The following is a 23,039-nucleotide window of genomic DNA, read 5'->3' as shown; positions in this document are numbered from 1 at the left end:
ATTGATTGATCTTTGAATATGGAACCAGCTTTGGATTTCTGGAACAAACCGTACTAGGTTGTGGTATATAATGCTTTTAATATATTTTTGGACTTGATTTGCTACTATTTTGTTAAGGATTTCTGCATTTTGTTCAGTGGGGGTATTGGTCTGTAGTTTTCTTCCTTTGTATTATCTTTGGCTTTAATATTAAGTAATCCTGACTTCATAGAATTTGTTGGGATTAGTTCTCTGCTATTTTCTGGAAGAGATTGTGTAGAATTGGTATTCTTTTAAAATTGTTAGTTAGATTTTACCAGTGAAACCATCTGGCCTGAATATCTTTTTTAGGAGGTTTTAAACTACAGATTCAATTTCTTGAGTAGTTAGAAGACTATTCAGATTATCAGTTTCATCTTGGGTGAGTTTTGGTAGTCTGGCTTCTGAGGAATTGGTCCACTTCATCTAAATTGTCTAGTTTACGTGCATAGAGTTGTTCGTAATATTCCTTATTGTATTTTTAATGTCGGCAGTCTCTAGTGATATCCTCTTTCATTCTTGATATTGGTAAATTGTGTTCCTTTCTCTCATTCTTTTTTTAATCATTGTTACTAGAAGCCTATCAATTTTACTGATATTTTCAAAGAATCAGCTCTTGGGTTGAGTGATTTTTTTTTCCTGTTGCCCTTCTTTGTTTTCAGTGTCATTGATTTCTCTTCTTTATTATTTCCTTCCCTTTGCTTTTGGTTTATTTTGCTCTTTTTGGTTATTATGAATAATGCTACTCTGATATGAACATTCATATGCAAATTTTTGCTTGAACATGATTTTAAATTATTTTGGATATATTCCTAGGAGTGGAATTGCTGGATCATGTGGTAATTTTATGTTTAACTTCTTGAGGAATCGCCAAACTGTTTTCTCTAGCGGTTGCCTTATTTTACATTCCCATCAGCAAGTGTATGGGGGTTCTGATTTCTTACCAACACTTGGTATTTTCTGTTTTTTAGATGGGGTTGTGGGTGTGATGTTGTATCTCATTGTGGTTTTGATTTGCATTTCCTAATGACTAATGACATTGATCATCTTTTCATGTGCTTATTTGGTCATTGCATGACTCCTTTGGAGAAATGTTTGTTCAAGTGTTTTTGCCCATCTAAAAAATGGGTTTTTTTTGTTGAGTTACAGGAATTCTTTATGTATTCTGGACACTAGACCCTTATCAGATATATGATTTGCAAATATTTTTCACTGTGTGGATTGTCTTGTTCACTCTCCTTCTGATAGTGTCCTTTAATACACAAGAGCTTTTAATTTTGATGAAGTCCAATTTATTTTTTCTTTTGTGCTTGTGTTTTTGGTGTTTAAGAAGCCATTGACAAATCCAAGGTCATGAAGATTTACCCTTATGCTTTCTTCTACAGGTTTCATAGATTTTGCTCTTACATTTAGGCCTTTGATCCATTTTGAGTTAATTTGGATGTGATGTGAGGCAATCAGCCAATTTTATTCTTATGCATGTGAATGCTCAGTTGTCTCAGCACCATTTGTTGAAGAGACTATTTTCCCCCCATTGAGTGGTCTTGGTACCTTTGTGAAAATTAATTGACACACATGTGAAGGTTTATTTCTGGATTCCCAGTTGTATTCCATTGGTCTGTATGTCTAGAATTATGCTAGTACCATACTGTTTTGGTTACTATATCTTTGTAATAAGTTTTAAAGTGGGAACGTTTTGTTCTTTATTTTCAAGGTTGTTTTGACCGGAGTTTCTTGCATTCCATATGAATTTCAGGATCTGCTTCTCCATTTTGGCAAAAAAAGGCCATTGGGAGTTTTGAAGGGACTACATTGAATCTGTAGATCAGTTTATGGAGTATTGCCATTTTAACAACATTAAGTCTTCCAATCCATGAATATGGGAAGTTTTTATGTTTATTAGGTCTTCTTTGATTTCTTTCAACAGTATTTTGTAGTTTTCTGTTTTGCATCACATTGGTTAAATTTATTCCTATGTATTTATTCTTTTTAGTGCTCTTATAAATGGAATTATTTTTTAATTTCCTCTTCTTTTGGCTTTTTTTGAAGTTTATTTTTAATGTATTTACTACAGTTGTATTTCTATCAACTGTAGAAATACAGTTGATTTTTTTTCTATATTGACTTTGTATCCAGTGACTCTAAATTTATTTATTTGATGGTTTATAGATTACTTTAGATTTTCTTTGTAACAACCATGTTTTGTTAGTCTGGTTCAATTAGGAGACAGAACCACTCAGTGATTTAAACAAGGGAAGTGTAATATGAAGAATTAATAAACTATTAAAGAAGAATAATTATAAGATATATAGAGAGCTCTACAGGGTTCTCTAGGGCTGAGGGACAATCTTAGAAGGGGCCCCCACCCCAAGGCTAAGACCTTAGTTGTACAGGATATAGTTACAGCTCACTAGGTAGCAGAGAACATCACAGGGTTGCTTGGGCCAGAGCTGGTCCACAGTTACCAGGCAAGCAGGACACAACCCTTCAGGGCATAGGCAAGTATTGGGTAAATAGAGTCAGGGCACTGCTGCAGGCAGGAGGCCTTGAGCCTACAGTGTCTATTTTGGGAGGGCTACAGGAAGGTGTTTACTAGGCTGGGCTGGGACTGTGAGGTTGATGAAGGATCATTCTAGGCACATGGGCATAGATTTCCTCACATTTACACTGCTGACTATGCAGCAGCCCCAACCAACAAGAGAAGCCCCCTTCATCCGGCAGTATTTCTCCAACACTCTATTGAGACAGTTTAAAATCATGCTCAATGTAAAGAAGAAATGATGAAAGGAATCCCATCCAGTATCACAGAGCATGTATTGAAGGGTGAGTTTGGAACTGAGAGATACAAATTTGGTAACTGGAGCACATGTCATCTGTGAATAGTGTTAGTTTCTTTCCAGTTCATATACCTTTTATTTCTTCTTTCTTTCTTTCTTTCTTTTTTTTTTCCCCTGACAAGCAAGAGACTTTATTAGGAAGGGGCTCCTGGGTGGAGAACAGCAGGGTAAGGGAACCCAGGAGAATTGCTCTCTGTATTTCTTTCCTTCTAATCCTTTACCTTTTATTTCTTCTTGATGCCCTAGCGAGGACTTCCAGTACAGTGTTTAATAGGGTGGTGATAACAGGTACTTTTGCCTCATCTTTGATCTCAGGGGATGCTTTCAGTCATTTACTACGAAGTATGAGGTTTGCTGTGGTTTGATGTATATGCTTTCTGTAGGATTGAGGAAATTCCCTTCTTAGTCTGTTAAGAGTTTTCATAATAAATGGATTTCATCAAATGCTTTTATTGCCTCTGTTGAATAGATTGTGTGATTTCCTGCCCTTTTTCTGTGAATGCCATTAATTGCATTAACTGATTTTTCAAATGTTAACCAGCATTGTATCCTTGGAACAAAACTTTATTTGGTGTGATATATTATTCTTTTTTATATTGTTCTGGATTAATTTACTAATTTGGGTTATGATTTTTACATCTATGGTCATGAAATGTGATTTTCCTTTCTAACATAGTCCCTCTTGGGTTTTGTTATAAAAATTATGCTGGTTTTGTGAGGTGTGAGGTGAGTTGAGAAAGTTTCCTTTTTTGGGGAAGAGTTTGTATATGATTGCTGTAACTTCTTCCTTAAACGTTTGATAAATTTTTTCTAGTGAAACCATCTTCGCTTGGAGTTTTTTGGGGGGGATAGTTTCTAATGATGGCTTAAATTTCTTCATAAATGTGGATAGAAAACTAGATTTTATATTTCTTCTTTTATTATTTTTGGTAAATTGTGATCTTTTTCCAAGGAATTAGTTCACTTCATCCTAACATGTCGAATTTATTATTTATAGTATCCTCATTATATTTCCAGTAATTTTCTGTCCTTCATTCCTGATATTGGTAATTTGTGGGTTTTTTCCTCTTTTACTAATTATTGCCTTTTTTCTACTTTCTCTAGGTTTGATTGGCCATTCTTTTTCCAGCTTCTTGAGATGGAGCTTACCATTGATTGTTTTTCAGGCTTTCTTATTTTCTGACATACGCATATCAGGTTATAAATTTCCTCTGAGTATAGCTTTTGCTGACATTTTATTTATTGTCTTTACTACTTAATTCTAAATGTAGATTATACATAAACATTAAAATGTAATACATATAATATATAATTATATACAATTTAAATTTCAGTTATGATTTCCTTTGTTGATTATGGGTTATTTAGAAGTTTTTTGTCTAATTTCCAAACAGCCAAACAGTTGGGTATTTTCTAGGGTTCTTTTTGTAATTGATATCTACCTTAATTCCATTTTAGTCATAGAACAGTCTGGTTTTAGTACTAAGAAGTTTTTTGTGGCTTATTTTAGGACTTACAATATGGCCAGTTTTGGTAAAGATTCCATGTGTATGTTAAATAGGTTCCACTCATTGTTGGGTGCCATGATTATACATATATTGTTTAGGTCAAGTTTGTAATTGACTTGTTTAGATTTTCTGTATTCTCATAGAATTTTTGTCTCACTCTTCTTATTGAGAGAAGTGTATCAAATCACTCTGATTGTGGATTTGTGTATGTCCCATTTTACTTCTGTTTTTTATTAAAATAATTTAAAGCTGTGTTAAGTGGTACATATATGTTTAGATTTACTTTTTAGTCGTGGTGAATTGATTCTTTTATTTTGTCTTTAAGAAATGACCTTCTTTATCTCTGGGAACACTCCTTGTCATAAAGTGTAGTCTTGTTTTTGGTTGCTTCTTTCATTGCTTATTGTTTGCCGTCTTTTTAGTTTTAACCTATCTCTGTTCTTATATTGAAAAACGTGTCTTTGTAAATGGTATAGGGTTTTTTTGTTTTGTTTTGTTTTGATTTGTACCTAGTCCAGCAACTTTACTCTTTTACATAGTCTTTAGGCCATTTATATATAATGCAATTAGTGATGTACTTGGGTTAATATCTACTATCTTATTACTTGATTTCAATTTTTTCCAAACTGTTTTGTATTCTTTTTTCTCTGCTGTCTTGACTTCTTTTGTATTGTTCTATTTCTCTCTTTATTACCTTGTTAGTTGTGTATTCTTTTATTGCTTACCCTAGAAATTATATGTACCCTTGACTTATAATATTCTAGTAAAAATAATAACTTTGATCACTCTCCCATTAGTGTTCCTCTGACCCCCATCTTTATCATTTTATTATTACACATATTAATTTACATGTATTTTGTATGTATTTTAAGACATTATTTTCGTTCGTTTGTTTTTTAAACTTTTCATATTTTTGTCTCTGCATAGGTTTTTTTTCCCACTTTATTTATTTATTTATTTATTTATTTTTGGCTGCATTGGGTCTTTGTTGCTGCACGCGGGCTTTTTCTAGTTACAGTGAGCAGGGACCATTCTTCGTTGCGGTGCACGGGCTTCTCATTGCAGTGCGCGGGCTTCTCATTGCAGTGGCTTCTCTTGTTGCAGAGCACGGTCTCTAGGCTCACAGGCTTCAGTAGTTGTGGCTTGCAGACTCTAGAGCGCAGGCTCAGCAGTTGTGGCGCATGGGCTTTGTTGCTCCATGGCATGTAGGATCTTCCTGGACCAGGGCTCGAACCCATGTCCCCTACATTGGCAGGCAGATTCTTAACCACTGTGCCACCAGGGAAGCCCCCATTATTTTTTGTTTATACAGAGAATATTTGTATTTTCCCACATATTCACCTCTTTTGTTGCTTTTAATTCCTTTTGAATTTTCATCTTAGATTATTTTTCTTTTGTCTTCTAGTGCAGGTTTGCTAGTGACTAGTTTTCTCAGTTTTTTGTCTGTCTGAAAATGTCTTTACTTTGCCTTCACTTATAAAGGGTATTTTTGCTGGCCATAGAGTTATGGTGAGCAGTTGTTTTCTCTCAGCTCTTTAAGTAGTCATTCTGTTGTTTTATAGTATTCGAAAGTCCAACAACAGTTGTTCTGTTGAAGGTAAGGTGTCTTTTTTTCCACTGGCTGCTTTTAAGGTGTTTTTCTTTGGTTTTCAGCAATTTAAATGAGATATGCTTAGGTGTGTTTTTTTTTATTATATTTATTTTTCTGGGGATTTGCAGAACTTTTTGAATCTGTGGGTTGTTGTCTTTAATCAGTTTTGACAAATCCTTGGCCATCATTTTTTTTTTTTTTTTTTTTTTTTTTTTTTTGTGGTATGCGGGCCTCTCACTGTTGTGGCCTCTCCCGTTGTGGAGCACAGGCTCCGGACGCACAGGCTCAGCGGCCATGGCTCACGGGCCCAGCTGCTCTGCAGCATGTGGGATCTTCCCAGACTGGGGCACGAACCCGTGTCCCCTGCATCGGCAGGCGGACTCTCAACCACTGCGCCACCAGGGAAGCCTGCCATCATCTTTTTATATATTGCCTCTGCTCATTCCCTCTTTCCTCTTTTGAGGTTTCAGTTATGCATATTTTATATTTTTTTCATGTGTTTTACATGTCTGTTATGCTCTTTTCTGTATTTTTCAGTATTTTTTGATCTGTGTGCTTCTGTTTGGATATTTCCTATTGCCTTGTTTTCCATTCTGCCAGTTCTATCTTCTGACATATCTAATAAGTTCTTAATTTCAGCATTTATGTATTTCACTTATAGAATTTCTCTTTGGTTCCTCTTATGATAGATTCCAATTTTCTGGAATTCTTCATCTTTTATTTTCTTGAACATATTTCTTATATACAGTCTTGTCTACTAAGTTCAATAGCTGGGATTACCAAAACACTGTAATTTTTTCTTTTGTTTTTCAGTCATATGGTCCTGTCTCTTGGAATGCCTAGTATTTTTTATTGAGTAGTAGACATTACAATATATTGGTGAGGTTCTACATGATGTTATATTACTACTCCAGAGAAAGCTCACCCTTTCTTCTGCTTAGCAGATAAATGGGGCTGATCACCTTAATTCAGTGAGGGACCGAGCTGAGTTGAGGCTGGGTTTCATTTTTCATAGGTCTCTGCCTCCCTGTCATTTGCCCCTGCTACTGAAGTGTAGTCACTCAGGGGCTTCCAGCTGAGAGTGTGGTATGTTCATTTCCCACTTCCCCTGGCAAGACTTGAACCTCTAATTCATGTTTCCTCATACTGATAAAACTTCCAAAATCTCCACTCTGCTTTTCAGAGGCTTTCTTCTTAGCTTCCTAGCCTCCTTCCCTGTGTAGCTTCAGAATTTTCAAATATCTTGAAGGGAAAACTGGCTCTTTGTCAGGCCCAATTCTAGGTACTTCCCCTTTTCACCCATTTGTTCCTTTTGTTTCTAATTTTGTCTGTAGTCTTTTTTTTTTTTAATTGGAGCATAGTTGATTAACAATGTTTGTTAGTTTCAAGTGTATAGCAAAGTGATTCAGTTATACATATATATGTATTGTTTCTAGTCTTGCAAGACTACCAGAGCTCTGCTGGTTTCTTGGTTCTCTAGCACCAGCCTAGGCTTGATTCTCAGCTTCTTGCCTTATACCCAGATTCAACAGATACCTCCTTGGAAAAGTGGCTGCACTTATCAGGCCACCACTCCATGCTTCCAAGCTCTCTAGATTCTTGGTCTGTCTAGTTCTTTTCCTTCACTACTTTTCTAATAGCTTTAAATAGGTATTTTTAAAACTTTCTTTCCTGTATTTTGAAGTTGTTCTTGATGGAAACATTGATTTAACACAAATTACCTCTTCATACTTGGAAGTGATAGTCACATATAGTTTATTGTTATATATCAGTTATCATATCCATTATAGTTAACTTCTTTGACACCAGTTTCTTTAAGAGACGTGGTTTTCTGACTGTGTTGTGTATAGAAGGACTCTGGAAAATGTTTTATATCGATGTAGAAATAAGTTGATTGAGTCTTAATGGAAAGGCCTGGTGGTGAGAACATCTGTTATCAGTTCAAAATCAGCAGTGACTCTGAAACTGTTATATAAACAAGTGGAAAAGATATTTGGTAGTCAAAAGCCTAGATGCACATTTCTTGGGAAAATTGATCTAGTCCTATGGTTATAATGATGATTTTAGTATGGCTTTATGTTTGGGGCCACTGTTTTTTCTTTTTGTTTCCTTAATATCAGCTTAACATTGTGAGCTCTGTTTATATCATGTGATTTCAGAGTTGAAAGAACTCCCGTTTTTTAAAAAGAATTTTTTTAATGTACAAAGAAAAAGAAAATGTAAGACCAAAGTGAGATCTCTTACCTACCTCCCACCCTCAAAATATGTACTACTGTGTATAACTACTTCTCTTCCTCCCCCACCCTTTCCTTTCACTTCTTGTCCTCTCTCTCCTATTGATACACGTTAATTGAAGAAAATATAGAAATTGAAATACATAAAAAGAAGAAAAGTTAAATCTCTTGTAATCCTATCACCAAGCACTAATCACACTTCTGAGCGTTTGACACATATCTTTCGTGGATTTTTTCTATGTAAAATGGATCATATTGTTGTTAATGGTTCTCAGCCAGGCCTTTTCATTAATATCACCTGTAACAATTAAAATATGTATAGATTCTGGGATACACCTCATACTTAACCAAATCAGAATCTCCAGGGATAGGGCTAAGAGGGTTTTGTTGAAAAAACAAAAACTTCCCTTTAGAAAATTTTAATTGCCTTCAGAAATCTTTTAAAATAGATTTTAAAAAAAAGAATATTGCCGTATTATATGTAGAAAACTTTAACTTGTATGCAACTCTTTATCTAATGATTTGATTTTAACTTTCTCCTAGCCATTCCACCCTATGGTGAATTTGGATTGTTCTCGGGATTTCCGGCCATTTCTTTGTGCACTCTACGCTCCTATTTGTATGGAATACGGACGTGTCACACTTCCCTGCCGTAGGCTTTGTCAGCGGGCTTACAGTGAGTGTTCGAAGCTCATGGAGATGTTTGGTGTTCCTTGGCCTGAAGATATGGAATGCAGTAGGTGCGAAAATCATAGATTTTCATGGACCATTACTTATGTTGCAGTATATTTAAAATTATTTGTCTTCTAGTTCATCAGTTTTTAAAGAACTTTTTTGAAGTGTGTATATTAGTCATAATTGTGAACAGCAGTTTCGTGGCCTCAGAGCTGTTCATTTCCTTAGGAATTTGGAAGCACTAAATGAAAAAGGTGGGAAAAGAAAAACGTTCTATGACGAAATTTTTTAAATAATCAAATTAAGAAAAACATAATCAAGATATTGATTGTTGATTTCTCTCACAGATTTTTTCTGGTTATAAAAGTAATGCCATTTATTAAAAAATTAGAAAATATAGAGAACATAATCATTTGTTACCTCATTATTAAATATGTTTAATGATTTTAATGGGACTCAAATATCTTTATGATTTAAATGTGTTAATGACTACAGTAGTCCTGTCAGTTCCGTTTTTGTCATGTATTAATATACCCAGACCCAGAAAATGTCAGATACTTTTCAAATCACTTCAAATATATAGATTGTAAGCATTTTCCTAAAGGTTTGAGGATATTTACCAGACAGTGTTATAGATTTGTACGAGAGAACATTATTATTAGTAATAACATATACAGTAGTAGTACTGTATTTCTTGTATAATAATGTTGTGCCTTTTGTATTCTTAAAGTTTCAAGGATAAAGAATAAGATGAACACTTACATAACTCTTATTACCTAGCTTTGTCCAATCTTACTATTTTGCAATGTTTGCTTCAGATTTTCTTTCTTTTTTTTTTTTTTTTGGCTGCGCCACATGACTTTTGGGATCTTAGATCCCCGACCAGGGATTGAACCCAGGGCCCTGTCAGTGAGACCACCGAGTCCTAACCACTGGACTGCCAGGGAAGTCCCCAGATTTCTTTTTTTAAGAAATAAAACAATACAGATAGAGTTGAAGTTTCCTTTCTTAGTACCCATCTTGATTTCATTTCCTTCTTTTCTCCCCAGAGATGAGATAATCATTATATTGAATTTGTTGTTAATCATTCCTATCTTGTTTTTATACTCTTACTACATATATACATATCCATAAACATTAAATTTTTTTTACATGTATCTGTGTTTATATCTGTAACTCTGGTTCATTCCTCTTAATTGCTATATAATGGCCAATTGTATTACCATCCTATAGTTATTTAGCCATCTCCTACTGATGGTCATTTAAGTTACTTCCAGGTTTCTGCTATTATGGGCAGCGCTGCACAGAACATTTTTTTCTCCTTCATGTTTAAAATTAATTTGTTTATCATATGACAGTAGCCCTTGGAGACAGGTGAAAGGCAGGTGTTGTTACTCTCATTCGACAGATGAAAGAACTTAATAAAACATGTATTAGTTACTTGTAGTCAGTTCACTGGCATTTTGCTTTCTCATATTTGTCTGCTCTATTTCCCACCTATTTAACATACTCTCTTATCTAGCCCCATCAAACCCTTCATCCACTTTCTCCCCAAAACCTGGTAATATTTATAGTCCTGCTTTCAGAAGTTTGTAAACTTCTTGTTATTTATAACAGCAGTTATGAATTACCTGGGCAGGAACCCTATTTTATGTTTTTTGTATCTAACTCCTATTGTTTAGTGGTCTTTTTATTTTAATAGGTACAATAATAAGTATAGAAGTGTCATTATGATCTATCTATATTTGTTTTGATAGGGTTAAATCTGTTTTATGTCCTCAGTATTGCCTGGGATTGTCTAACTCTTAAATCTTAAATTCTGGCAAACAAATCTTTCATAATAACATTTCATTCTTCCACATCTCTCATATCCTTGTTCCTACTGTACCTGTTTTTCAACTTCATGGACACCCCTAGACTTTTGGATTCCCCCCCCACTTATAGCTCCCTTTTTGATCTTATTTATTTTCTTACTTAGGTTAAGCTTTGTGGTCCGTCACATAAAGTAATACTTTTGCTAGCAGTTTCAACTCATTCCTTCCACTGTACTTGTTCAGATCTCCAGCTCAACTAATTTCTTATAAATTAATTATGCTGCATATTTAATGATTTAAACCATAGCAACTTTTTTTTTAACTACCACCCAGATTTCTACCATTGTTTTATTATGTTTGCTTTTCACATTTGTCCATCCCTCTATTGATCCATTAATCTACCTTATTCTTTGTATTTCAAAGTAAATTAGAGACAACAGTTATTGCCCTCACAAATATTTTATCAGATCTTTCACTAACTAGAATTCAACATTTGTCTGCAGTTTTTTCTTTCAGTTTAAAACTTTACAAGGAAATGCACAAATCTAAAGATATCTGAGTTTTGACAAGTGCCTGCACCTGAGTAAGCCAAATCCTCAGAAAGATGTAGAACATCATCATTACCATTACCTCATGCTCTCATGCTCCTTGATGGTCAATCCTTGTCTATACCATCCTCTGGAAGGAACTACTGTTTAACATCCTTCCAGAGTATCAATAAGTACTTGTCTATTCTAGAACTTCATACAAATGGAGTCATAGAATATGTGCTTGTTGTGTAACTCTTCTTTTGCTCAGGTTGAGATTGCCCTTCTTTGCTCTATTTTCAAGACTCATTAATATGTTCTTGTGTTCATCAGTAGTGCTTTTTCTTGCTGAGTAGTCTTCCATTGTATAAATATACTGTATTTTGCTTATCCATTCTCCTGTTGATAGACACTTTAAACCATAGCAACTCTATTTGCTCTTTGTCTTTGGTCAGTTTCCAATTTGGTCAACAGGAAAATTTCTGTTCATTTTCCTCAGCACTTATGCCAAATCTGTGTCACTCATTTCAAACCCATATTTCACCTTTATTCTGTATTTGACCCTTATTCCCCTCAACCTTAGCCTGTCCTCCTTTCCTGAAAATCCGTTAGGCCATTTTGCGTGAACTGTTGTGGTCTGCTACATCTCAGACCAGCCCTTTTCAATTTCTTTTCTTGCATCCTCTTCCTCTTTCTGGTGTTTCTTAGAGTTCTGTTCCTGTTTTTTTTTTTTTTGATTCTGCATGCTTTCCCTGGATAATCCCATCTCATTGATTTTAATTCTTATTCATATGCTGATGGATCCTAAATCTAAATCTGTAGCCTTGGCATCTTTCTGCTAAGTTCCAAATCTGCATATCCAGCAGCCACTGGTAACCTGAATTTGTCTCAAATACCTCAGTTTTAACATGTCTAAATTGCTTTTTTTTTATTCCTGGAAGGCATAGTCCTCCTTCATTGACCTAAGCTCCCACATCCAATCAGTTATAAATTCTGTTGCTTTTATCTTAATAATTTCATAGCTGTCTCATTCTCACTGCCTTATCTGGTTTTAGTTATGGCTCAACTGATATCTCTGCTCTCATTTTTGCCCAGCTCAAGTGTCTTCCACACTCCTTCTAGTCATCTTTCTAATTACTTGGTGAGGGCTATACGAATATATTTATTCAACTATATGAGGGCTATATGGTAAATTTATTCAATTTATCATCAATTCAGCAGATATTAATTGGATGTCTTCTGTGTGCTAGACACTATTCTAGATAGTGAAGGTGAGTAGTGAACAAAACGTAGTCTCTGTTCTTATGGAGATAAAATTCTAGTTGTGGTGGTAGTAGTAGGAGATAAATAAATAGATAATGTCAGATGGTCATGAATGTTAGTAAGAAAGAATAGAGTTAGGTGATAGTGATACAATATGGGGAAGCAGAAGGACTATATTTTCTATGGAGATGTTGAGGAAGTCCTTTTTAATAAGGAGGCAGTGAGACAGGAATCTGAATGAAATGAGAGAACAGGTTATATAGATATCTAGGGAAGAACAGTCCAGGCAGAAGAAGCAGAGCAACAAGTGCAAAGGCTCTGAAGTGGAAGCGTGCTGGTATATTCACAGGACACCAAAGAGGCTGGAGCCAAGTGAGTAAGGGAGAAGGGAAGGAAATAAGATCAGAAAAGGACTGGGAGTGGGTCTTTAGAGCTCTCTTACGGAATTTGGATTTGACTGAGTGAGAAGGGAAGCCATTAGAATTTTGAGCAGAAGAGACTTGATCATGAACACAGGAGTGACATGTCTTTAAAGGATCACTCTGGCTCTTGTGTGGAGTTGGAGATAAACTGGAAGCCACTCCAGAAGTCCAGGGATGAGGTACTAATGGCTCAGACTGGGTGGCCACAGTAGAGGAAATGGAAAGTGGTCAGATTCTGGATATATCGCAAAGTAGAATGACAGGAAGTGCTGGTAGGTTGTGAGGTGGATATGAGGGAGAAGGGATTTCAAGGAGGACCGTAAGGTTTTTGGCCTGAGCGACTAGAAGAATGGGATTACCATTTGTGGAAATGGAGAAACTAAGGAGTGGAAATGAAGAGTTTGGTTTTGGGAGGGTTAAAGAGTGAGGGGTGTGTATATGGTGAATTGGCAGTTGGATATACAGATACAGCCATTGATATATTTATATCAATGTTTATACATACATACATACACACACATGCACATATATTTCTGGAATGTGCTTACCTCTCCAAACCTTATCTCCTGTCACAATTCATGCACTCCTCATGCCCCAGCAATGCTAAACACACCCTGTTCAAACCTCCGTGCCTTTGTTCCCATTTCTTGCTACAATACTGATTGCCATACTGCCAATACCGGCAAATACTGATTCAGAGATCCTGTGTTGAGGGTCTTACTCTGTGAAGTCTTTCATAACCTCTTCCCCTGAAATAATTAATCCTTCTTTATATCATTTTTATATTTTATATAGGTTTTGATTGCTTCATATATCACACTGCTGTATTTTGTGTTATGTTTACAAGTTTTTGCCTCCTTTTGGACTCAAGGATAGAGATCCTGGGTTTTGGGGTCTTTTTCTGTTAAAGCCCTGGCATACTATAGAATTCCAGTAAATGCCTGCATGCAATAAGTTTCTGTCATTTGGCTTTATAATCCAAGCCCCGTGAAGAAAATGGTTTGTATTAGAAAATAAAAGATTAATCAGCTTCAGTGTAAGGTTATACATATATATGGCAGACTTAATATCAGTGATAGTTTCTTGGAAACTATTTGATGCATATAACTGCTAAATATCTAGTTGGTGGGAGTCTGAAGGCTTAGAAACTGATGCTGGCAAGAAAATTGAAGATGCAGGAAGTTCATGAGAATAGTACTCTCAATAGTGTATGTCTGCAGCACAGCCCTGTTTTTTCTGTACTATGGTTATGACGCTTTCTCAAGTCTGGAAAATTGTCAAAATGCAGATTTCTTTGGCCCTAACACAGGCATACTGAAATAGGATTTGAGGTGATGAGGACCAAGAATTTGTATTTTAAAATGACCTTAAGTTTTTCTCATGCACGTCAGTGTTTGAGAATAACTGGAATAGAGAATGCAGTGGATTGGAGAGACATTAGTAGTGGTAGGAAAGAACTAGTTGACATTAGAGACCTTAGGAGGACTTTAATTAACCAATATGGTAAGCAGAGAGTGAATTTTAAATGGGAAGAAAAGATCTAAAACTAAGCCACTTGTAAGGATTTTTAGTGCTAATCTAACTCAAAACACTTTGGGCCATGCAATTAGGGAAGATTTTTAACTCTTATTTTTAAGAAAGTTCTGTTTGAGTCTAGGGTAAATTGAGGACTATATTGTAATTAAACTTTAGAAAGAAGTAACTTTTAGCTACTATTCTGTTGGAGCTTTTTTTTAAAATGTATATTATATATATATATATTTTTTTCATTTATATTTTGAAATCTTACTCTAAACTGTGTGTCCTAAATAAATAGTATGTAAATACACTATTTATTGATGGCTATGCCTGACTACTTTAATAAAGAGTAATCTTTTTGAAGCCAAAACAAAATTAAATATAAATTTTTCATTTTTTTGTCAGCTGTGGAAAATCTAGTTTTATGACCCATAAACAAAATATGACCATTTGCATTATTTCTTCCACTTAATTGTAATGTGTTCCAAGGACATAAGAATAACCCACAGGTGCTAAATTTGGAAATCCAAATCATTAGGTTCCCAATAAGTAAAAATGGTTCTCGTCTTGTATTTTTAGGTTCCCAGATTGTGATGAGCCGTATCCTCGACTTGTGGATCTGAATTTAGCTGGAGATCCTACTGAAGGAGCCCCACTGGCAGTGCAGAGGGACTATGGTTTTTGGTGTCCCCGAGAGTTGAAAATTGATCCTGATCTTGGCTATTCTTTTTTGCACGTGCGTGATTGTTCACCTCCTTGTCCAAATATGTACTTTAGGAGAGAAGAACTTTCATTTGCTCGATATTTCATAGGATTGATTTCAATCATTTGCCTCTCTGCCACATTATTTACTTTTTTAACTTTTTTGATTGATGTCACAAGATTCCGTTATCCTGAAAGACCTATTATATTTTATGCAGTCTGCTACATGATGGTATCGTTAATTTTCTTTATTGGGTTTTTGCTTGAGGACCGAGTAGCCTGCAATGCATCTAGCCCTGCACAGTATAAGGCTTCCACAGTGACACAAGGATCTCATAATAAAGCCTGTACCATGCTTTTTATGGTACTCTATTTTTTTACTATGGCTGGCAGCGTTTGGTGGGTAATTCTTACCATCACGTGGTTCTTGGCAGCTGTGCCAAAGTGGGGTAGTGAAGCTATTGAGAAGAAGGCATTGCTATTTCACGCCAGCGCGTGGGGCATCCCTGGAACTCTAACTATCATCCTTTTAGCGATGAATAAAATTGAAGGTGACAATATCAGTGGCGTGTGTTTTGTTGGCCTCTACGATGTTGATTCATTGAGGTATTTTGTTCTTGCACCCCTCTGCCTGTATGTGGTAGTTGGGGTTTCACTTCTCTTAGCCGGCATCATATCCCTAAACAGAGTTCGAATTGAGATTCCATTAGAAAAGGAGAACCAAGATAAACTGGTGAAGTTTATGATCCGGATTGGTGTTTTCAGCATTCTTTATCTTGTACCACTCTTGGTTGTAATTGGATGCTACTTTTATGAGCAAGCTTACCGTGGCATCTGGGAAACAACATGGATACAAGAACGCTGCAGAGAATATCACATTCCATGTCCATATCAGGTAAGGGAAACCTTGTTCTAAATTTCAGAATATGTGACAGTGAAAAGAGCTAATCTTAGCTGATTGTTTTTTTGTTGTTGTTATTTTGTTTTTTTTTAACTCTTCATGAATGACCTGTACATTAAAATTTTAAAGTGAAGATAATGAACAAATTTATTGTTGTAAGAATGTCATACACCTGTTTCTATAAACATTTTACTTTTACAAGTCCAAGCTGTGGGCTTTTAAGCACTTTCCTTCTGTTATTGCAAAATAGTTGCTTGTTGATTATTTAGAAGTCTGCAGGTTTGAGGGGAAGTTGTTGATTAAAAGGCAGTGTCTTTCTGTGGAAATTTTACTGATATTCAGAATAAGGATTGTTTTAACAGTTTTGCAAAAAAAAAAAAATAGGACACAGTTGTACAAACAAGTTCATCTCTTAAATAGTCTTGGTTTTTCTTTTTTGCATACTGAAGTGTTTTACCTTTGAGTTTAAAGAGATCAAATAATCATAGAATCATAAAATTTTAGATCTAGAGGGGACTTTAGAGATCATTTATTCAGGTTCCCTCTATAATTTAGAGTTCTTAAACATCTGTCTCATTTGAGGCTTAGAATTACTAAGTGACTTGTTCACATTCCGCTTGAATTTAGTTCTAGGAGAGGAGTGGAACAAGGAAAGCAGTTTAGAGGGATTGATGCTAAGTATTTATCTCTCTCATCTTAAAACCTCTGTAGAACCTATGCTCCTAGCTATTACCCTCTCTTCTTTCTTTTAAGACAAGTTTTCTTGAAAGAATTGCCTCCACTTGGTGTCTCATGTTCGTTGTGCTCCAGCTTCCCTGTTCTCAAAGTGCACCAGCCACCCTTTCATCTCCCCCAACCCTTATGTTTCTCTAATACCTTTTAAATACCTTTATTAAAGTACTTATGCATTATAGATAACTTTCATTTACTTGTCTCTTTTCCCTACTAGACAGTGAACTCTTTGAAAGCAAGAACTTCTTTTTCATATTTTTTGAAAGCACGTTCTGTAGGTTAGTAGATTATGGCATTGAGAATGTGAATGTGTAGATTGAGAAGTAAAGACTTTTTAAAAATACATTTATTTATTTCATTTATTTATTTTTGGCTGTGTTGGGTCTTTGTTGCTACACGCGCGCTTTCTCTAGTTGTGGCAAGCAGGGGCTACTCTTCGTTGCGGTGCACAGGCTTCTCATTTCGGTGGCTTCTTTTGTTGCGGAGCACGGGCTCTAAGCTCGTGGGCTCAGTACTTGTGGCTTGCAGGCTCTAGACCCACAGGCTCAGTAGTCGTGGTGCATAGGCTTAGTTGCTTCATGGCATGTGGGATCTCCCTGGACCAGGGTTCAAACCCGTGTCCCCTGCATTGGCGGGCAGATTCTTAACCACTGCACCACCAGGGAAGTTCGAAAAGACATTTTTTTTAAAATACATATTTTACTTTTATAAATTTATTTGTTTTCATTTTTGGCTGTGTTGGGTCTTCATTGCTGTGCGTGGGCTTTCTCTAGTTGCGGCAAGCGGGGGCCACTCTTCGTTGTGGTGCGTGGGGTTCTCATTGTCGTGGCTTCTCGTCATGGAGAGCACGGGCTCTAGACACACAGGCTTCAGTAGTTGTGGCACATGGGCTCAATAGTTGTGGCTCATAGGCTCTACAGCACAAGCTCAGTAGTTGTGGCGCATGGGCTTAGTTGCTCTGTGGCATGTGGGATCTTCCCGGACCAGGGATCGAACCTGTGTCCCCTGCATTGGCAGGCAGATTCTTAACCATTGTGCCACCGGGGAAGCCCTGAAAAGACATTTTTAAGAAATGGTAACAGTGGTACTGCAGACAAGGAGTGTGTGATTAGCACATAGTCAATGCTCATAAATATTTGATGACTGAGAATACCAATTCCCCCTTTTTTATTTTGTGGTATAAATAGTCCAATACAAAATTAATTTTTATTGTATAAATATTAGCTACTGGCTTTTTAAAAAACCAACTCATAATTGAAAGACCAGAAAAAATGAATAATTGAAATTGTATTACACTTCTTGACAGAATTACTTATTAAAACTCTTAATGTGAGGTTTCAGACCTGAAGCTAAGTAATCAAATTTTGCCCCTAATGAGAGTGAAAGAATGGTTGAATTACATTGTGCGCTTCTCAATATAAGGTTTCTAGATTCCGAATATATATTGTCTTAGGGCTATTGAACAAATAATGTTTGGCTCTGAAATAATGACCTGAAACATACCAAATCTCGAACATGTAAATTAGTAAATTAGAGTAGTTGGGCTGCTGCTGTTTTCAAGACATTCCTAGAATTCTTTTAGCATCTTTAGAACCAGTTTGAGTTGCACAAAAATGTGTGTGTGTATGCATCTCTTTATAGTCATAGGTTAAAAGTGTTTTTTATTTCCAACTTACAGAAATAATGTTGGATTTCCAACATCCTAAAGAGAATAGAGAATGGTATAATAACAGTAGCATAGTTATTAAGCTGTAAAGTCTGGGTTAGGAATACTGGCTTCATATCTAACTCTCATTATTTACTAGTTTTATAACCTTAGATCAACTTTATCTCTCTCTACTTCAGTTCCTCATCTGTAAAATGAGTAATAGAATCTAATAGTAATAAAAGAGTAATCATATTAGATACAAATAGTAGTAGAATCTGTCTCCTAGGGTTGTATTTAGGAGTCTACATGCAAATACTTAGAAGAGTGCCTTCTACATAATAAGTGCTCAAATGTTAGCTCTATTATTCATTTTTTTCATTTATTGTTGCTGCTGTTATTGATATGTATACACACATACATACATACGTATATAAATGTTTTTTTAAACCATCCAATACCAAACTTTAGGAAATGCTATATTTGTTTTAAGTTTTTGAGAATATGCATGCCAATATGTGTACCACTAACTTGTCCATTTTAACTGCAGTAATCTAATGTATAAATATACTGCTGTTTGTTCACTCATTATTTTGTTGATGGACAGACATATAGTTTTCAAGTTTTTTTGCTGTTGTAATACCTGTCTTCCTTGTACATGACCAAGAATTTCCATGGGCTGTATATTCAAAAGTGTAATTGTGGAATTGTAACATACTTGCATCTTCAACTCAAGTGGTTATTTTAATTTACACTCCCAGTATAGAGTATGAATTCCCCATTTCTCCCCATCTTGGTGTTCTCAGGCTTTCAGGTTTTTGCCAGCCTTTGAAACAATATCTCAAGTCTATCATGATTTTTATTTCCCTTATTCCTCATAAGGTTCAATATGTTTTCATATTTTTATTGGGTATTTGGGGTTTCTCTTCTGTGATTTGCCTGTTTGTTACTGTTGTCCATTGCTCTGTTAGGTTATTTGCCTTTTGTTGTTGTTGTTTTAATTCTTTGTCAGTTGTTTGCGTTGCAGGTATCTTATTCTGCTCTGTACCTTGTCTTTTCACTTTGTGTTTTCTTTGCTTTTTGTGTTTTAAGAAATCCTTCCCTGCTTCTCAAAGTCATAAAAATGGTCTGCCATATTTTTTCTAGCGGTTTTTAAAATTTGATGTTTTGATTCATAGCTCTAATCCCTTGAAATTTATTTTTATGTGTGTTATGAGTAACATAATTTTATTTTTTCATATGAATAAGCAGTATGCTTTTTGCATCATTTATCAAATAGCCCATCTGAACTGTAATGCAACGGCTATAATATGCAAGTTCCATTTTTAGGATCTCTCTTTTGTGCATTGGTCTGTTTGTATAACCTTGTAACAATTCCACATTTCCTCTACCTTATTCTTCTTCAAAATTATTTTAACCATCTTGGCACTTTTCTATATGAATTTTAGAATAATTTATCCATGAAAAACACTGGATTTTTATTGAAATTGTTTTAGGTTTTAAGTGAATCTGGGAGAAATTGCTATCTTTGTAATACTGAGTTTTAGTATCTTTTAGTTTCTTTATTTATGTACGTATTCATTCATTTGTTCATAGGTACCGTACAGTTTTTGTTGCAATTGTAAATGAGGTCTTTTTTGTATTACACTTTTCATTTGGTTATTGCTGGTGTACAAGAATGCCACTGATTTTTGCATATTGACCTTATATTGAGCATCCCTGCTACACTCTTCTATTAGTTCTAACTGCATATCGGTTCTCTTAGATATTCTTTGTAGAAATCCTCTTGTCTGCAAATAAGGACAAATTCGTATCTTGTTTGCTTTCCAATTCTTATGTTTTATTTAAGATTTTTCCATCTGTACTCATGAGTGAGATAGATTGTGATCATTTTGCTTTTCTTGCCCTGTCCTTTTCCTTTTTGGTGTCAAGGTTATAATAGCTTCATAAAATGAGGGTTTTTTCTTCTATTCATTGAAACAGTTTTTACAATAAATAGGGTCTGTCTGCTCTTTGAAAGGGCTGGTATATCCTCCTGTAAAAACCCTCTGTCGGGCTCCCCTGGTGGCGCAGTGGTTGAGAGTCCACCTGCCGATGCAGGGGACACGGGTTCGTGCCCCGGTTCGGGAAGATCCCACATGCCGCGGAGCGGCTGGGCCCGTGAGCCAGGGCCGCTGAGCCTGCGCGTCCGGAGCCTGTGCTCCGCAACGGGAGAGGCCACAGCAGTGAGAGGCCCGCGTACCACACACACAAAAAAAAACCAAAAACAGCCCTCTGTCATGGTATCTTTGAAGTAAGGAGAGAGAAGTTTCATCTTTCTGAACTGAAATTCTGCACCCATTAATCAGTAACTCCCCATTCCTCCCTGCCTCCGAGCCTTTGGCAACCATTATTCTACTTTATGTCTCTATGAATTTGACTACTCTGGGTACCTCATATAAGTGGAACGCAAATACTAGAATTTTTTTAAAATAAATTTATTTGTTTGTTTGTTTTTATTTTGGCTGTATTGGGTCTTTGTTGCTATGCGCGGGCTTTCTCTAGTTGTGGCGAGCGGCATCTACTCTTCATTGAGGTGCACGGGCTTCTCATTGTCGTGGCTTCTCTTGTTGTAGAGCACAGGCTCTAGGAGCGTGGGCTTCCGTAGTTGTGGCACGTGGGCTCAGTAGTTGTGTCTCGTGGGCTGTAGAGTGCAAGCTCAGTAGTTGTGGCGCATGGGCTTAGTTGCTCCGCGGCACGTGGAATCATCCTGGGCCAGGGGTTGAACCCGTGTCTCCTGCATTGGCAGGCGGATTCTTAACCACTGCGCCACCAGGGAAGCCTTCAAATACTAGAATTTTAATACGAACTTTCATTCAGAATTTTACTTTAGGGGACTCTTATATAGACTTGTGAATTGAGCATTAGAGATGTTAAATTTCTATTTGAAGTAATATCCATACATAATTGAACAAGATTTGCTATTACTGAGCATACCTAAAAGAATGCTTAGCAGGTTCTGATGATAATTCCTAATGAAACGTTTTTAAAATGTGTTAAGCAATGATGTTATACTTGAGGTAACCTCCTCGGGTGACTTAGAGAACGTAATATTTGAATATATATTCACTTGAAAATCAGTGAGGTTGCTTTATAGTCATTTCTTATATTACTGAAGCTTTAAAACATTTGAAAAATCAGCTTGTGAGGTAGTTGATCACATTGTTTCAAAATACCAATTGGGTTTAATGTAAATCGCATGTATTTAAGTCCATAATTTGAGGAAAAATGGGCTTGTGTAAAGTATTTTTAAATATTTTAAATGAGTGTCCTTGCTGAAAACAGAAATTTGCTGTTTGGATTTTAAAATACTTTATACCAACTGTTTTTTCAAGAACAGTCTATTTAAAAAGTGCATATTAAATGAAACTTGAGAAAGTAATATTTAATGCCTGAATCAAGAATTGTGAAATATAGCTTGAGTTTTCAGAATAATGTTTTCAGAATAATGTATATTTTACAGTTTAAAATCAGTAAAGTTTATTCCTAGACTATGTTTCATCTTATGTGTTTATCATTTATTTATGTATTTATTTATTTTTTTGTATTATTTAAATAACATATTAGTAATTTTCCAGGTACTTAGCGTTCTTTTTTTCTTTCTCTCTTTTTTCTTTAAAAGTAATTCCCTTTATTTATTCAGGGGCTTCTAAGAGGCTCAAAGCATTTTATGAAAGAGTTTACAAGTTTCAAAGTTTGTTGATATTTCTGGAAAACCATTCACATGTGAAATACTGGTTAAAAACATGGGCTTTGAAGTCCTGTCTCTAACACTCTGAGCCTCAGTTTCCTCGTGTAAAATGTAGGAAATAATATGTTAAATATAGTAATATCTACCTCATGTGTGGCAGAGAAGATTAAATGAGAAAATAAACTTAAACCTCCTACTAGAGTGCCTTGCACAAAGAAAAATTTCAGTATTCTGTTGTTACAAGTACATAATTCCTGAGGTTTAAAAAAGGATTGTTCTTAAACTCTGTACTAGAATCATCATTTTTTTCTTTAAACATTGATTTTCAAAAAAACATGTTTCCTTTCCTAAAGTGCCCCTTCATTTTTTTTCCATCTCTTTTCACCCATCTAATCCAATGCTGTATATCTCAAGGAATTTTGATACTAGAACCTGTGTTTCAAAATATAAATAAATGTGTTAGCATAATAGAAGCAGCCTGTCAGATTCAAATTAGAGCCATTTGTAGAATTAAAAAAAAATTATTTGTGTAGAAAACAAACAAAAAAACATTATTTGTATTCTTTCAGCCACACAAGGCAACCCATCTGTTGTTTATCTAATCTTGATTCAGAAACGTACAAAAATAGCAGAATAACATCAAATCTAACTTAACAATTTTAGCTTCATTTTCTGATGAGAGTGTTTCCCTTTACCAGACAATTCCAAAAGGAATCAGCATTGTTTATGAAAGGACCATAAGGTAATGGGTGTGTTTTGCAGTTCCAACATTGCTGACAACAAATAATTCTGTATAAAATATATAGTACATACTACTAATCTTTTTTTATGCTACTAATCTTTAAAGTGGTAAATATCCTGCCTGTGACTTCCTAGCACCATATTAATTTTTCCTCAAAATTTTTTAGTGTCTGTAATAGAG

At 35.5% G+C, this 23,039-nt stretch overlaps 1 protein-coding gene across 1 annotated transcript in view; it reads left to right on the top strand.

The window, feature by feature from the left end:
- The window catches only part of FZD3 (frizzled class receptor 3), a 95,241-nt gene that overhangs the window by 21,894 nt on the left and 50,308 nt on the right, over positions 1–23,039 (top strand). The window contains exons 3-4 of the mRNA XM_007466151.1: positions 8,732–8,928; positions 14,987–16,004. Of these exons, the coding sequence (XP_007466213.1) occupies positions 8,732–8,928; positions 14,987–16,004 (1,215 nt within the window). The remainder of the gene's footprint in view (positions 1–8,731; positions 8,929–14,986; positions 16,005–23,039) is intronic.

The sequence above is a fragment of the Lipotes vexillifer genome, unplaced genomic scaffold, assembly GCF_000442215.2.
Source record: "Lipotes vexillifer unplaced genomic scaffold, Lipotes_vexillifer_v1.1 scaffold308, whole genome shotgun sequence".
In the NCBI taxonomy this organism is placed as follows: Eukaryota; Metazoa; Chordata; class Mammalia; order Artiodactyla; family Lipotidae; genus Lipotes; species Lipotes vexillifer.
The sequence above is the reverse complement of the archived record's forward strand: the minus strand, read 5'-3'. Positions and strand labels throughout refer to the sequence as shown.